At 37.1% G+C, this 18,226-nt stretch overlaps 2 protein-coding genes across 2 annotated transcripts in view; one reads left to right on the top strand and one right to left on the bottom strand.

The window, feature by feature from the left end:
- Positions 1–18,226, top strand: part of LOC307131377 (RNA polymerase II elongation factor ELL2) — a 379,314-nt gene that overhangs the window by 251,060 nt on the left and 110,028 nt on the right. The gene's annotated exons all lie outside the window — the stretch shown is intronic.
- Positions 1–18,226, bottom strand: part of fkbp16 (FKBP prolyl isomerase 16) — a 74,692-nt gene that overhangs the window by 6,801 nt on the left and 49,665 nt on the right. Inside the window, exons 4-6 of the mRNA XM_079824989.1 lie at positions 5,862–6,073; positions 2,568–2,749; positions 1,078–1,155 (exon numbers count right to left, since the gene is read on the bottom strand). Coding sequence (XP_079681115.1) covers positions 1,078–1,155; positions 2,568–2,749; positions 5,862–6,073 — 472 coding nt within the window. The remainder of the gene's footprint in view (positions 1–1,077; positions 1,156–2,567; positions 2,750–5,861; positions 6,074–18,226) is intronic.

The raw sequence follows: 18,226 nt of genomic DNA, 5'->3' as shown, positions 1-18,226 counted from the left end.
TTTTCTTTGCTTCGATATTATATTACATTACTTTATATTATATTATCCCCGGTTTCACAGACCAGGCTTAAGCTAGTCCTAGACTAAAATGCATGTTTGAGTTGTTTCAACTTAAAGCGACTTGCAACTTGTTATATTTATACACAATTATATTATATTATTCAAATTATAAAGTTGGGATAATATTACAATATAAAAATGATTAAAGCATGACAATTTTTTTTTATTGCATTATGGCCTTTCATGAAGGAAATCAGATATGGCATTTTGTTAATTTTTTAACGCAGAATGGGCCATAATATTCTTCCGTGTTATAAATGAATTGTTCTGTTTATTGCTTCTCGCATGTCATGAACATTGACTGTGTATCCAGTGCTGATTCACTTTATTACAGGAAGGCTGGCGAGTGTGTAACATTGTGTCCATTTAGTGGCTCCAGACAGCCGTAATCTTGGTGGCTGCTCTGAGGATTTGACAGACTAACTATTCTCAAAGGCATGACAGAACAAGTTTTGGTTTGGTGGATTGTAATGCAGCACAAAAGTCATTCTCTGATACTGTAAGAGTCGACCTGTAGAAGCAAATATTGTTTGCATGCACTCTTTTCTGTCTGATTCGGTGGAATTTCTCAGGACGTATTTATTCGTTTATTATTGTAAACAGGCCTGTTGGAAAACTGTGATGGGTCCATGAATATTTAAAAAATATTTAGAAGTGGCCAGCCATTTTGTTCATGTCTTAACTAGGCCAAATCAATCCACAATCCTGAACAGAGCCATGAATCATTCTCTGTTGCGGGACTCATTTAAAGTATTTTTGTAAAGTACTCATGAACACTGAAAGCTCAACAGAATCATAAACCTAAATATTACATGCACCTTTCATTAAATAAAAACACTTCATCCCTGACCCACAGTGAGATGAGTTGACATTGAAATAAAACTATATGACTGCTCCAGTTAGGGCATGTATTTCACAATGGCCTTGGTTGAACTGTAAATAGCTACTAATGGGATTTTCTGTTGCTAGCTCACGTGAAATTTAGATGTGTTCCGGAGATACGGTTACGTCTCTCACCTTAGTGGACGGCTCCAGTTTCAAAGCCTTCTTCAGGGTCTCCATGGCCTCCTCATACTCACCCTTGTCTGATAAAAGCTGCAGACACATTTTACATTTCCAGATTACAGTTAATATGACAGTGTTTTAAGCACAACAAGAAGAAAAAGTACAATCCAGATGGAAAGATAAACCTTGGCAAAAGTAGCTCTAAATCAGGGGTGTCAAACTCAGTCCTGCAGAGTTTAGTTCCAACCCTGATCCAACACACATATTTGTAGTTTTCAAATAAGCCTGAAGGACTTGGTTAGCTTGATCAAGTGCGTTTAAAGGGTTAGTTCACCCAAAAATGAAAATTCTGTCATTAATTACTCACCCTCATGTCGTTCGACACCCGTAAGACCTCCGTTCATCTTCGGAACACAAATGAAGATATTTTAGTTGAAAGCTGATGGCTGAGAAAGGCTTCAGATAGGCCTCCATTGGCATTCAGTACATTGACACTTCCAAGATCCATGAAAGGCACTTAAAACGTCGTTACAAAGTCCATCTCACCACAGTGACTCTACAATAAGTTTACGATGCGACGACAATAGTTTTTGTGCGAAAAAAAAAATCAAAATAACACCTTTAACCAACTTGTTCTCGACTTCCGTGTGTGCCTCCACGACGCATGCGCAAGAATATGACGTAGCGCCGGCGTTCAGGAATCCATGAAATACACACTTTAACCCCATTTTGAGCACTACGCCGAGACCTAAAGCATGATCAATGTAGAATCCAACAGCTTAGACACGCGCGTCTTCCTCTGCTCGTAAACAAATCGCTTCTGGGTCATGTGTCCGAACGCCAGATCTGCGTCATATTCTCGCGCATGCGTCGTGGAGGCATACACGGAAGTCGAGAACAAGTTGGTTAAAGGTGTTATTTTGATTTTTTTTTGCGCACAAAAACTATTGTCGTCGCATCGTAAACTTATTGTAGAGCCACTGTGGTGAAATAGACTTTGTAACAACGTTTTAAGTGCCTTTAATGGATCTTGGAAGTGTCAATGTACTGAATGCCAATGGAGGCCTGTCTGAAGCCTTTCTCAGCCATCAGCTTTCAACTAAAATATCTTCATTTGTGTTCCGAAGATGAACGGAGGTCTTACGGGTGTCGAACGACATGAGGGTGAGTAATTAATGACAGAATTTTCATTTTTGGGTGAACTAACCCTTTAATTAGGGTTGAAGCTTAAAGGGATAGTTGACCCAAAAATGAAAATTCTGTCAATTACTCACCCTCATGTCATTCCAAACCTGTTAGACTTTCATTCGTCTTCGGAACGAATGGAGTGACAGAAAGCTCTCAAATGTCATCAAAAATATCTTGAAGACGAACGAATGTCTTACGGGTTTGGAACGACAGGGGTTAGTAATTAATGACAGAATTTTCATTTTTTGGTGAACTATCTCTTTAACTGTGCAGGGCTACTCACCTAGCTTAGAATAATATTCACCCATACATACCTTTCCTTTTCTGAATAACGCTTTGACATTCTGGGGATCGAGAAACAGCACATCTTGACTGGTGTGCAGCGCCTCATCGAACTGTCCAAGCTTCAGCTGTGCTGCTGCCAGGTTATTCAGACATTTTACCCGGTAGTCGTTCACCTCTTCTTCTTCCTCCTCTGACACACAGCTTTGACCGTCTGTAGGAGGACACAAATGTACAGACCAACCACCAAATGCATAACACCAACCTTTCATTTCAGAGAAATGATAAATCCGTACAGTAACTGATTGGTCAAGCAGTGTTCCAAGAGTGCGGATGTAACATTCCAACAGCACTTGGAATTTTCACTAGGGATTCAAAACACTGCTTTATAAAAGCTTTAAATTCATTTTTTCGAACGAATGATTCAGAGTGCATGTCAAAATGCCAGAGTCAGGTGATTTTGGTAAACAAGGCTTTGCTACGTTCTCTGTGAACCCATGAAATAGTGTCTATATGCCATGGTTTAAAGCCTTATCTCCGATCAGTTTATGCAATTTTAGACACTTTTAATGACCCAATTGTATAATTAAAAGCAAAAGTTGTAGTTTGGTTCTCGTATTGGCCTGATTAACCAAGCCTTCCATAAAACAAACCAAACAAGCCCTAAAATAACACATATTATACATAGTCCATAATGAGGTGATTTGTTAATTCCATTTAATAGACTACGCTTTCAATAAAACATTTGCAATTTGTTGGCACAATGTGATTTTATGCATGTTTGGGCTGAGTTTTCATTGCATGTACACCATTCTGATCAAGTGAATCATTTTGTGAAGCAATTGGTTCAAAAGCTCTATTTTGACTGTTTGTTCCAGAGAGACTGCCAGCCTGTGCATTAGGGGTGGGGATTTTACATCGCAGGTTACATTGTTGCGCCAGTAGGTGGATTCATTCATTCATTCATTCATAAACGTTGATTCGTTCATTCATTCATAAATGTTGATTAATTCATGAAATTTGATTGGTTGATTCATAAACATTGATTCATTCATTCATCCATAAACGTTGATTAATTAATTCATTCATAAATGTTAATTAATTGATTCATTCATAAACTTTAATTGATTCATTAATTCATAAACATTTATTCATTCATAAACATTGACTCATTCATTCATAAACGCTGATTCAATCATTAATTCATAAAAGTGGATTCTTTAATTCATTAATGTTGATTAATTCATAAACATTGATTCATTAATTAATTTATAAACATTGATTCATTAATAAACTGTCATTCATTCATTCATTCATTCATTCATTCATTCATAAACGTTGATTCATTCATTCATAAACATTGATTCATTCATTCATAAACATTGATTCATTCATTCATAAACGTTGACTCATTCATTCATAAATATCGATTCATAAACGTTGACTCATTCGTTCATAAACGTTGATTCATTCCTTCATTGATAAACATTGATTCAATCATTCTTAAACATTGATTCATTCATTCATAAACATTGACTCACTCATTCATAAGCGTTGATTAATTAATTAATAAATGTTCACTCATTCATTCATACATGTCGATTCATTCATAAGCGTTGACTCATTCATTCAGAAACGTTGATTCATTCATTCATAAACGTTGATTAATTAATTCATAAATGTTTACTCATTCATTCATACATGTCGATTAATTCATTCATAAACGTTGATTCATTCATTCATAAACGTTGATTAATTAATTCATAAATGTTTACTCATTCATAAACGTTGATTCATTCATTCATTCATAAACATTCATTCATTCATAAACGTTGACTCATTCATAAACGTTGATTCATTCCTTCATTCATAAACGTTGACTCATTCATAAACGTTGATTCATTCCTTCATTCATAAACATTGATTCATTCATTCATAAACATTGATTCATTCATTCATAAATATTGATTCATTCATAAACATTGATTCATTCATTCAAAAACGTTGATTCATTCATAAACATTAATTAATTAATAAACATTGATTAATTCCTTCATTCATAAACATTGATTCCTTCATTCATAAACATTGATTCCTTCATTCATAAAAATTGATTCATTCATTCATAAACATTCATTAATTCATTCATAAACGTTGATTCATTCTTTCATTCATAAACATTGATTCATTCATTCATAAACATTGATTGATTCATTCATAAACTTTCATTCATTCAAAAACAATGATTCATTCATTCATAAACGTCGATTCATTCCTTCATTCATAAACATGAATTCATTCATTCATTCATTCAAAATGTTGTATTATTTATTCTTAAATGTTGATTCATGAATGCAAAAATGTGTTCTGTGTGAATGGCCATGTGAAACTGCATAAATGTAGCCTATTATTGATTGATGAAATGGGATTGCTGATTGTGGAAAACATGTGGCCTACAGTAACATTTTATTGGATACTATATCAGAGCGACTTGGTGTTCGTCTTACACAAAATCTTTTCCCGAAATAATTCATAAAATATCTGCTTAGTGGGATATGTATATAAATGTAGAAAATGAAGGAGAGTCTAATATGTGATGCTTGAGTGGTCAGTGGAGACTGTGGCGATGTGGAGATCACTTCTGCATATGTGGTCATTATCAGGGTCTAATCCAAAGCGGTGCTTTGCACTTTACTGTCTCATTACTGTCAAACGTTCCTCTCAAGATGGGCCAGGCTTTCCAGCAATTACCATGATTAAGGAGGTGGAAATAACATGTAGATTTATTACGTTTGATTAGCGCAGGGTTTAATAGGAGCGTTACTTGGGGTGGTCACAGCTTGCAGACATGACTGAGCATTCCAATGACATGATTATTGATCAAATAGATTAGCTGAGCTGCTAGAACTGGGCTGGATTGAGAGCTATTACAGGGGTTTTCTCCATCACCATTGAATGATTTATTAGATATAATGAAGCCAATAGCAAAATGATATGGTGTGTATGAGTATGGGTTTACTTATGGTATTAGTTGGAGTTAAACAGTGGTATTTGTATATAGTAATTAGCTTAGTTTTTATAGTAATATGCAATGCTTTTAATACAAAATTATAAAGAAAATACTCCATTATCCATGCATAATAATAGAAAGAAATATTCTATAACATAAAATATTCCGTTTTATAAAGATTTTTTTTTTCTTATTGTTGAGATCTGTGCCTTTATGCATTTGTGTGTGTGCTTGAATGTTTCCGCATGTCCTGGCTTGTTCCTGCTTAATGCATTATGTGACACAGGTGTTTAAAGGGCACTGTGGTTTGAATTACCATGTGTTGTAAGCACATCTAAAGCCATGCAGTAAGCCTGAGCTGCCATGCTGTACTCTTCCCTCGTGAAGTAGAAGTTGCCTCGTTCGCGTTTCTGGTTGCCGATTCGGATCCGGTCGGGGATGGGCAGTGAAAGGGGGTCTTGCTTTTCTCTGAAGCCCAGGAGTTGCAGCTGATACAGGAGAGGTGCCCAGGCTGGTATATCAGGCTCCCTGCCAATAAAACACATACACAGCAATGAAGCTCCATTCATTCACATGATCTCAGTCCACTGAAAGATCTGATCTAAATCATTTGCTCTTCACTAGTTGTTGAATATTTGCCACTACATCCATCTATCCGTCCGTCTGTCTGTCTGTCTACTACCTATTTATCTTTGGTGTCTCCCTGATTCCTTTTATTCTGTACTGTAGATACTTCAATTACTGTTAGACAGTTTTGGAGATGTTGCCAGTTTGTGGAAGCTATTTTTATTCTCCCTCTCTCTTTAAAATATATCTTCTTTCGAGTAAGTCTGTTATTTTTGTGCTGCGATATTGTGGTTGTTTTTGTTTGAGAGGAGAGCGAGAGACAGAGAGAGAGAGAGAGAGGGGGGGGGGGGGGGGTCTGCAGTTTTGAACATTGGCTGCCTGCTGCCTTGTGAGAGGCAAAGGGCTTGTATCCAATGTGTGTGTGTGTGTGTGTGTGTGTGTGTGTGTGTGCACTGTCCTCACTTTGCCCAGATCTGAACTCTTGTACTGACAGAGGCCTCTTTAGAAGACCATATGCTCTGGCGGATTGAGGCTTGCGTCAAAAAAAAAAAGCTGTATTCTTTTAGTATTCTTTAGGGTGGTAGAAATGATTGAAGATGACATGATGGAAAATGTTTTGCTTGCTTTTCTGGTGGACTACAAATTTCTCTGTGATTTTCCTTGAGCATTATTTTGAATTAACATTGTAAAAAGTTGTTTTGTTGAGTTTGGCTGTTTTTATGTTTGGTTCATTGGGAATGCAATGAATTATGCGGGGGGAAAAAAACAGTAGTTCTAAAATGAACCTCATATTTTCCCTTCATATTTTTAATACGTTTCTTTCACTTTATTAAATTAGGCTATTTTAGGCACTTTATATAATTGGGCTATTCAATACTCTTGCTGTACAGCTCGTAATATTTTGCCTAATTATTCCGATTTTGCCATCTCAGAGAAATTATAATAACTTTGCACAAGACTGTGTTGGTTAATGAGCTATAATCTAAACTAATCTAATGAATATATACACTATATTGCCAAAAGTTTTCGGACGCCTGCCTTTACATGAACATGAATTTGAATGACATCCCATTCTTAATCCGTAGGGTTTAATATGGAGTTGGCCCACCCTTTGCAGCTATAACAGCTTCAACTCTTCTGGGAAGGCTTTCCACAAGGTTTAGGGGTGTGTTTATGGGAATTTTTGACCATTCTTCTAGAAGCGCATTTGTGAGGTCAGGCACTGATGTTGGACGAGAAGGCCTGGCTCGCAGTCTCTGCTGTAATTCATCCCAAATGCGTTCTATTGGGCTGAGGTCAGGCCAGTCAAGTTCCTCCACACCAAACTCGCTCATCCATGTCTTTATGGACCTTGCTTTGTACACTGGTGCGCAGTCATGTTGGAACAGGAAGGGGCCATCCCCAAACTGTTCCCACAAAGTTGGGAGCATGAAATTGTCCAAAATGTCCTGGTATGCAGAAGCTGGAACTAAGGGGCCAAGCCCAACCCCAGAAAAACTGTTCTCCTGGCAACTGACAACTGACTCATCCACCGGATTGCCAGACAGAGAAGTGTGATTCGTCACTCCAGAGAACACGTCTCCGCTGCTCTAGAGTCCAGTGGCGGTGTGCTTTACACCACTGCATCCAACGCTTTGCATTGCACTTGGTGATGTAAGGCTCAGACACAGCTGCTTGACCATGGAAACCCATTCCATGAAGCTCTCTATGCACTGTTCTTGAGCTAATCTGAAGGCCACATGAAGTTTGGAGGTCTGTAGCTATTGACTCTGCAGAAAGTTGGCGACTTCTGCGCACTGTGCGCCTCAGCATGCGCTGACCCCGCTCTGTGATTTTACGTGGCCTACCACTTCGTGGCTGAGTTTCTGTTGTTCCCAATTGCTTCCACTTTGTTATAATGCCACTAACAGTTGACCATAGAATATTTAGTAGTGGGGAAATTTCACATATGGACTTATTGCACAGGTGGCAACCTATCACGGTACCATGCTTGAATTCACTGAGCTCCTGAGAGCGACCCATTCTTTCACAAATGTTTGTAGAAGCGTCTGCATGCCTAGTGCTTGATTTTATACACCTGTGGTCATGGAAGTGATTGAAACACCTGAATTCAATGATTTGGAGGGGTGTCCCAAAACTTTTGGCAATGTGTATATATATATATATATATATATATGTATTTGTGAGATGGACCGAGTTACCAGGTATTTGTCATTGGAATTCATAGAACATATAACGTATATATTCGTGGCTGTACTATGAATTCCAATGACAAATACCTGATAACTCGGTCCATCACAAAAAGCAAGCATCCCTCTTTCTCTCTGATTGACTGCTCGATGCATCACTTCTGTCACATCTCTTAGCGCATCGATACCTCTGTCAATATTTATCATCCAAGGCAGTGGTTTCCAAATAGCCTCTTACAAGATCTGTTTCATGTTTTGTGATTTATCACAGAACTCATTTCCCATCCACACATGGCAATGATAATAATATGTAACCCTATATATACCCTACTTTTCTCTGCCAACACAGCATTTGCTGCAAAGAGCTATGAGATCATGAACGTGCTCGAGCTGACAGAGACGTTTCAGGAGCTGAACAGGAGGATCCCAGGGGTCTATGGGATATACCACCTTTCCCACAAAACCTTATCTGGCCTTATTACTCTCAGTACTTGGTCACCTGACTGCACATAAATCAATAGACTGACAAATAAAAGGCCTGAAACTGAGTCAATTGCACTGTGCACATTTATTAAGTGTGTTCTCGTGAGATAAAAGAGGATCAAGCCTGGTGTGAAAGAGTCAGCTAACCTGCTAGATTGTCACAGTTTGATGTTCTTCAACCCAAACATACATGTTTGTACAGCTGGAGTTTTTCCATGGTATTTCTGTAAACTGGAGTGTTAATATCAGTCAGCTGGTGAGCTGACATAAATCCAAAGCTTTTTCAAAGAAACTAGATAGCATGGAACTGTAGGTTTGTGCTGCTGCTTTGTGCAACTTAATGAGAAGCACAAAACACACAATTTAACTATTATCAGAATCAGAGTGAATGCTAACTTTGTATAATATTGACTGTATAAACATTGAAGACTAGAGTAATGATGCTGAAAATACAGCTTTGTCATCACAAGAATACAGTACATTACAAAAGTCATTTCAAATAATAATATTTCAATTTAAATTATTACAGATTTTTACTGTATTTTGTATCAAATAAAGGCAGCCTTGGTGAGCATAAAATAAAAAAAAAAGAAATCTGACTTACCACAAACTATATAAAAATGTATAGAAAATTCCTACTTTTAAAATGTTATAAATGTATCAATTTAAATCATTATTAAATAACTATTTAATTGAAGGTAATTATGTTTCGTATTATTTTAGTTATCAGTTATTTATATATCACGTTTAATGTTGTTTAGTTACCCTGATGGTGTTTTGTTTTTTATATGATAACACTGTGCTCTGTATATAGTCATAGTTCATGGTAAGGGCAGTTTTGGTGAACTTTAATTCATCATCTGTTTTATGATGTTAGTTATCAGTATAATTGAAAGTACAAAGTAGATGTGTGTAAGGTATGTGTGTAACATCAGTTCATGAAATGTTCTGTTATGAACTATAAAATATACAGGAACCAAAATTGTATAGCATAGGAGCAGCGTTGTATGTATGTGTACATTCTTATTTGTGTGCACATTTGGGGGGAACCAAAGTTTTTTGTTGTTGTTTTGTTTTTTGAATGGGGGAGGGGTGGCCTTTTTTTTTTAAAGAAGTTAAATAATTAAAGGATTAAAAAGGATTTAAGGGAATAAAGAAATAATAATGGCAAAAGAAGTTCCTGGTCTAATTATAGCCTATATATTTGTGATGTAATCCATTTGCATATAATATTTAATAAAAAAATATGCCCACATTCACTCGTTTGTATGTCTGATATGTCAAAAAAAAAAAAACTTCTTGTCTCGTCACATTCAGTTCTGACATCATCATTTAAATGATAGCATATTTTTTAATTTAAAATGGCGAAATTACATTAAAATAGTTGAGTAGTTTGCATCACTGTATGTTACTGTGGGTCGTTAAACATGTCCATTGTAAAACTGTAGTTAAATAGTATGTTTATCTATGTATATCTTATCACGCACGCACTTTTTCACTAAAAGCGTCATGTTGGAATTTATCAAGCGGCAACCTCCCCCAGTTTCTCTTGAAGCCAATAATACGGAAGTGACTTAAACTGCAATTCATTGACTGGCAGCTAGGGACAGGCTCCAGATGTTAAAATGCCCAACTTTACAGCCTGGTACAAATTGTGGTTTTGGTGTATACGGCAAATTTTGCCCTTCATGACAACTCTGAGGGGGGTGAATTTTTTTTATAACTTTATCACGTTGAGTCATGTTGCTGTCTGTTAGTCATCAAGTCACTTCAGCTCCACCCACGTCCCGCCTCTTTGCCCATTTTCTGTTATTCGGGATTGATATTACTGCCAAGATGGCAACGGCCACTTTAAGGCTTCAATAACTCTCCTCAGAAACCTAAGGATGAAACTTTTTAAGTTTCGGGGGGTTTCGGGGGTGGATTGTCCACCTCAATGCCTATGGTGGCTATGGCCCTACGTAATGGGGACAAAATGTACACACAAAGGTGGCAATATCCGAAATCCTTGTCCGTGTGGGGCCATTTTTTGGTCCCCATGAAAAAAACAGCTTATAAATCAGACTAAGGGATGTTTTTTGAAAATGTAAAAATGCAGAAAGTTTTCTGTGATGGTCGGGGCCGGGGATAGAATATACAGTTTGTACAACATAAAAATCATAATGTTTATGTTAAGTCCTTAAAAAACATGAAAACCCAATGTGTGTGTGTGTAGTACAGGTGAACCCCACGTTATGAGGACAAAATGTCCCCACAAAGATGGCAATATCCGAAATCCTTGTCCGTGTGGGGCCATTTTTTGGTCCCCATGAAAAAAACAGCTTATAAATCAGACTAAATTATGTTTTTTGAAAATGTAAATGTGTGTGTGTACAGGTTTATAATACATTGTAGGGACAAAAAGTCCGCACAAAGATAGTAAAACCTGAAATCACCTACAATGTGGTGACCGGGCAGCCCACAAGAGAAATGAATACGAAATAATTTTTATTTTATTTTTTTAAATGTAAAAATTCAGAAAGTTTTGTTAGAAAGTTTGTTACAGTTTGTACAGTATAAAAACCATTACGCCTATGGAGAGTCCCCACACAGAGTAATGTGTGTGTGCGTGTGCGCGTGTGCGTGTGTGTGTGTGTGCGTGTGTATGTGGATGCAGTTCAGGGTCCATTTAATTAGTTAATCAATCACTTTGAATAGGATTTGATATTTGATTGGAAGGAGGGACAGAAGTAAAAAAAAAAAATGTTAGGTAAATATTTAATCAATTTTCAATGATTCTTGGCAGCTATTGACAGCCATTATTTGGGAAAACGCTTCATATGAAGTCTGTTTGTGCATACTGAGATTCACAGATCGCAAAAGAGGAAGCGTGTATAATTCCTTATCAGTTTGTCTACATTAAAACCATAAAAGCCCTTTTAATGATAGCAGCTTTCCATCAGTGTCAGTCACATTATTTGTACGTGATATTAGAGCAGATTATAACAATAACACTTCTAAGGTTCAGCTCACTTCCTTCCCTTCCACAGTGAAATGAGATCCAGTCACTGAACCTACATTGTCATTGGCGTGCGAAGCAGGGTGTAAGGTGATAGCTCTGTTATATCCTCATGCATATTTCAGCTGCATAGTGTATTGACACATTTATGTGTGTCTCAATTAAATATAGGAAATATAATAAGTAGGGTCATTATTATGAATTAATGCACATTTTATACGTTATTGCTCAACTTGTGAACAATTCATGCAATGAATGTTTTCCTGATCAATATGTAATAACTTCCTCTTTTTTAAAAACTAATTTTCCCCCATGGCATTGGCCACACAGGTTTGTGGGCAGCATTTGGTAAGGCTCCATTCTGGTATGTAACGCCCATTTTTCAAATACGTCACATTATAGAAAATGATAATTCACATTGCCTTTTTCTTTGATTTATTTTTGTTTGCTAAAACAGGCACCTTACGATACAATAGAGCTGGCAAAGTGACAAGGAACTCTTGGCCAGACTGTCTTGCTTTTCATTTGTTTTAATCCTGCAGTTTTCTTAGTGCTCTTGTGTGATTTTTTTTCTACTCCAAATGAAAATAAAAGGAAGTTCATCTAAGGTACAGCTTGTGAGTAATTGATCTTTTGGCTTAGTAAAACACTTCAGGCTACGATGCGCTTTTTTCACTCCTTGCTGTACAGTAGCTACTCCACTTACATTCATTTGAATGAGAGTTTTCCACAACACACGCAAAACGGCCTCATATGACCATACACAACAGACACATGCCACTGTAAATATACTTTTCTGTCAGTTAAATGGCTGTGAACCAGAACAGAGCCGGTGCAGATCATAACATGCTGTCCAAATTTAGCTAAAGTGTTCCCCTCCCCTTATTTCTCAAGAGGTCAAAGTATATTCATTATGTAACATGGCACCACACTGGAACAGAGCACACACTGTACTGTACTTAGATTTATCTAATAGGTTAACAACACCGATGAAGTGCCCAATAATAACCAACCACTTCTCTCCTTGACCCACTATGCAGAAAGAAACTGCCCTTTTGCTGCACAAATGTATTTGTTCCTCTGGCCTTGATCCTTTTTTGGCTGGTCTTTTATCTTTTAACTCTTTATAATTGCACATATTATGCAGTAAGAAAACCAAGCCATGCAATGAAAAGAGAAGCCTGGTCTTTGTGACACACTTTGACTTTCTTTTTTAATGTTTCAGTGACTGTTTCCGTGTGGAAGTGAGTGTGTATGTTCTTTTTGTGTTTTTATCAAAGGAGGATCTGGTAACTGGAAAGAGTCCATCGCCTGTAACCACGACCCTTGCTGGGGAATGACTCGCTTCTGCCTGTACTGGAGACATTACAAAACAACACATGCTTTTTTTTATACACTAGTGAAAAAGGGCCCAGTTATAGCTCATATACAATTTTTTACTAAAATTATTCAATGTTGAATTTTAATAACAAAGAAATTATATATATTTAAATATATATATATTAGGGCTGTCAAAAGATTAATCGCGATTAATCGCATCCAAAATAAAAGTTTGTGTTTACATAATATATGTGTGTGTACTCTGTTAATTATTATTTATATATAAATACACACACATTCATGTATATATTTAAGAAATATTTGCATGTATATACTGTATATACATTTATATAATCTATAATATATATAAATATAAATGTTTTATATATAAAAATAATATTTTTTTTTCTTAAATATATACATGCTTGTGTGTGTATTTATTTATAAATAATAATTAACAGAGTACACACACATATATATTATGTAAACACAAACTTTTATTTTGGATGCGATTAATCGCGATTAATCTTTTGACAGCCCTGATATATATATATATATATATATATATATATATATATATATATATATATATATATATATATATATATATATTATATATATATATATATATTATTATTATTATTTTTATTTTAATTTTTTTTAAGTGCTTCTTTATTGCCAGTGTGTGAACAGCTTGTATATAAACGTAAAAAACAAGTCCTTCACAGACTTCCTAAGTTGAAAGCACGTGATTTTTATGTGAAGTAATGTTTTTGCCGGGAAAATCAAAAAGAAGTGACTCTCTGCCGTTCAATGTAGTGCATGCTTATGCTGCATTCCAGGCAGGTTTTTGAGCCCCTAAGGCTGCGTTCACACTGCAGGCTGAAACGACCCAATTCCGATTTTTTTTTGCCCTTATGCGACCTGTATCTGATCTTTTCATGACAGTCTGAACGACACAGATCCGATCTTTTCAAATGCGACCCAGGCCACTTGGGTATGTGGTCCAAATCCGATACATATCCGATCTTTTGAAATGCGTCTTCAGTCTGAACTGCCAGGTCACATGTATCTGACCCGCACGTCGTTGATACGCTACAAACGTCATCATTGTACGTTGAAGTAGGCGGCTCCGCACCCACACGTTTCTCTGTACCGACGTTGCTACCACTGCTCCACAAAACGCCATGGCCAAAAACCTTGCTCTCCTCCTCTTTTTTAATTTTCTTCTTAACATGAGAAGGTTGTAATGGTGCTGGCTCCGTTGCGAAAATAACTTTAATAAAGCTAAACGAACTCCAATGCTGACACCCATATTTGGCTACTTCCGTAAACAACAAGTGACGTCGTTGACCGTTGAGTACTCTTCTGCGCATGCGGGTCACTTCTGGGTCATTTCACGTTCACACAGGAGATCACAAAAGGTCGCATTTAATTGGAAATGTGAACGGCCTTGCAAAAAAATCGCATTTTTTCAAAAAATCGGAATTGAGCATTAAGCCCTGCAGTGTGAACGCAGCCTAAGTTACGACTTCAAACCACGACTCACGATTCACGACTCACGACTTTGTAGCATTCCAGGCAAAGTCACGCCAAACTGCCTGAGCGCAAGGAATTGTGGTAGCTAGATGTAAACAAAACATGGTGGACCGTACAGGGCTTATGCTCATTTACTATCATTTCTATCGCCAAAGGTGCTTACTCATTGCTTACTTGAGGGAAACGGAGGAGAAAAAAAACAACGCATAAGGCAAGAGAAGCTGCTATACCTTTTATTTTTTACGTAAACACCGCATCCGTGGGGGCTGCCATTGTTGTTTTGCGGGCTATGTGATGTCAGAACTCGTAACTGGGAGTACATCGATCTAGTACGAGTTCACGGGTGGGAAGTCACGGGTTTGACTGCCGTTCCAGTGCACTTTCACGGGTAGAAGGTTGGAAAAACACGGGTTACGGGTTGCCTGGAACACGGCATTATGTTCAGGAAAATGTAGAAAGAGCTATTCTGTACTGTAATGTTAATGTGTCATGTAAAGACATTAATTCAAACTATAGTCTCACATAGCCAGACCTATAGTCTATAGTCTGAAAATACTTTAAAACTGTTATCATAACAGTGTAACTTTAATTACCTCATCTGTCGACATGATGCCGGTGAATCACAGAGCTTGTGCAAACATTTCCACATCGCTATGATTGGATGCGTATTAATTGCTCTTTTAAGTTTTGTTTATTTTGTTACTGAGAGGAAAGCGCTCAGTAACTTGCATATATTCATCTAAACGTCGCCCATTATTAAAAAACCCACTAGAAAAATTTTATATATTTTGTTGACTTTTGTACTTACATTTATGTGTGTTTCCAATGTTTCCAACGTTTAAATCTAGAGAAATAAGCAATTTTAACCAGGACACGGACTGTGTCGGTGCGTTGCCTATCAATGACATCATACCCGCGTCACCCTCGATTTCCGGTTTTATTTTGTAGAAAGCATGAAAACACCAAAGACGCTTTAATATATTATATGTTTTATTAGACAGGTGAGCAACTGTTTGGATACATTCATCGACAGAAAAAAAAAATCATTGCTATATAGCTCAACAAAGTTAGTATTATTGTTTAAATCTTACCGCGAGTGCCATGTTTTACCATGTCTAATATCGATCTAGCTTACTGCAGTGTGTACATGTCTCATAGTAGCTGCCGAGCAAATGCACAGAGTAGCATTATAACATAACTTTCAACACACTCAAATGTATCTAATATGATAAAACAGCGCTGCATTACCCCACATACACATGAGCGGAAGAAGCGGAAGCGCTCGTCTGCGGCATAATAAAAGCTCCGTGACAACAAGGCGTCATCAAGCTATGCCTTTGTATTGAATAAGCGACCACTAACGGCGAAATATGACATATAGATTTAATATATAAAAATATTGCTTAAAACATCATATATGTTATATAATCTTATTCTTGAATTGTATTGGTTCCATAAGACACCTTCCAAAGAAAGTCACTAAGCATATTTTAAGGTTACAGTTGTTCTGTCCAAGAAAATTATTTTTCTTAAATACAATTTTTAAAATGTTTTTGAAATATTGGAATACAAACAAGCACAGCTAATTTTAACACTTTAAAATGCAATCACACTTTTTTGCAATTAGATTCCCCCTGAATTGTTCAGCCCTACCCTCTACTTAAATGTTCTTATGACTTTCTACTTATACCTTCCTAGTTGATCGCTTAGTTCTGTTGTGACTTGCCCAGCTTGTCAAAACACAACATTGGGCTGGTGCTATTGAGTAGCTATTGAATAGCATATAAAATGGAAAATGAATGAAATACAATTCACTTGGATACAGGAACAAACTCTGCATCGCCTTGTGTTTGAGTCTAAGAAGAGATTACCATATGACGTGACATAGCCTATGTAATCTTTGGCCAAAGTGCTCCCATGGCACATTTGAAAGCATGTCTCACATGCAGATGTAAGAAGCCTTTAATGTCGCAACTAATAAGCCTTGCATTGCGCAGACAAAGCATCCCTATCAGACAAATGGCAGGCATTGGGCTTCCTCAGGGTTGAGCAAATTGACTTTGGGGACACTGGATGATTTCACTTTGATCATGAGTGTGAATCAACAGTCAGGTATTGTGATAATGCTAATTGGTTTCAAAGTCTAGGCGTTTAATGGGGTCTGTGATCAGTTTAAAATGAAAACCCACCTGTGAGTCATGATTTGCTGGACCAGCTAATACATTTTCTTTGTAAAGACTTGAGTCATTTTTCAATTAAATCCGGCGGCTGCTTCCACCTGCTTGCTCTCTCTTTTTGGACATGCAGCTTTTTTTTTTAAGGTAGCACATGCACAGATAGGCTGTACAGACACAAAGAGACACATTGATATATGGATGTGTGCATGCCATGCAATGCAAATGACTTTTAATATCTAACACAGTTGTCAAATTCCCTTGAAAACAGATATGTAGGTCAGACGAGTCAACCATTTCAAGACAGAGGACAGTAAAACTATTCCAGAAAGCCACACATGACCTCAAGAAAGATCACGAGATAAAGTCTTTCTGCTTTTGAAACTCAACAGGTCAAAAGGTTTTCGGAAGTGTGATTCTGCAACTGAGCATCACGGATCTGTCCTCAAATCATAATCTCAAATCTGTAAGCTCCAGGCTGATAAATGAGATATTGCATAATTCCCATGGTCCGTTGCACATATCTGTTTTCCAGCCGGCATTAATAGGAAATGCGAGTATTTGATGAAGCCCTGAGGACTTGAAACTGGAGAAATTTAGGTGGCAGGAAAGGGAGGTAGTTGTAAAGGGCCCGTGTATAAACCCTCAGGGCTGATTGGTCCTCAGGGGCTGATTTAAGCACAGAGGAGCCTAAAATGAGAAAGAGGTCCTGGAACTCTCCTCACCCATTCACAACAAAAGCCTGCCTATAAAACTGCAGCATGTCCTCTGAAAACTCACAATGGTGGGACCCAGAAACAAGTCCTGATTGTGCAGCTCATGCCAAAAAGAGCTAAATATTTGTTATAAAAATTATAAAACATGTTTATATTTGTTTTGCAGATTGCTGCCTTTATTTAATTAGATTGCAAATACAACACTACTTTTAGGATTTTGCATGAAATCCATTTAAATGAGTATAGCTGAAGTTGCATTGGGACTACATGAATAATGTTCGTTGGCGTTAACGTAAAATTGCTGAAACTGGGCAGGGGATTTCTAGTTCCCAGCATGCTATGAATGTGACTGGATAGAAAGAGCAAATGTCGAAATAACATATTTTATGTGGTTTTTGAGCAAGATGAGAAAAGGGTAGACTGTTTACTGCTCTGTTATGTTGGAGTTTTTGCTAGGGTGAGTTTTAAAGGGTTAGTTCAAACAAAAATTAAAATTATGACATTAATTACTCACCCTCATGTCGTTCCAAAGACATTCATTCATCTTCGGAACACAAATGAAGATCTTGTTAATGAAATCTGAGAGCTTTCTGGCCCTCCATTGACAGCCTATGCAACTACCACTAAGTTTCAGAAAGGTAAAGACATCATTAACTCTTTCCCCTCCATTGACGGATATTTACATTACGCATCTT

Source organism: Gobio gobio (assembly GCF_949357685.1).
Source record: "Gobio gobio genome assembly, chromosome: 9".
In the NCBI taxonomy this organism is placed as follows: Eukaryota; Metazoa; Chordata; class Actinopteri; order Cypriniformes; family Gobionidae; genus Gobio; species Gobio gobio.
The sequence above is the reverse complement of the archived record's forward strand: the minus strand, read 5'-3'. Positions and strand labels throughout refer to the sequence as shown.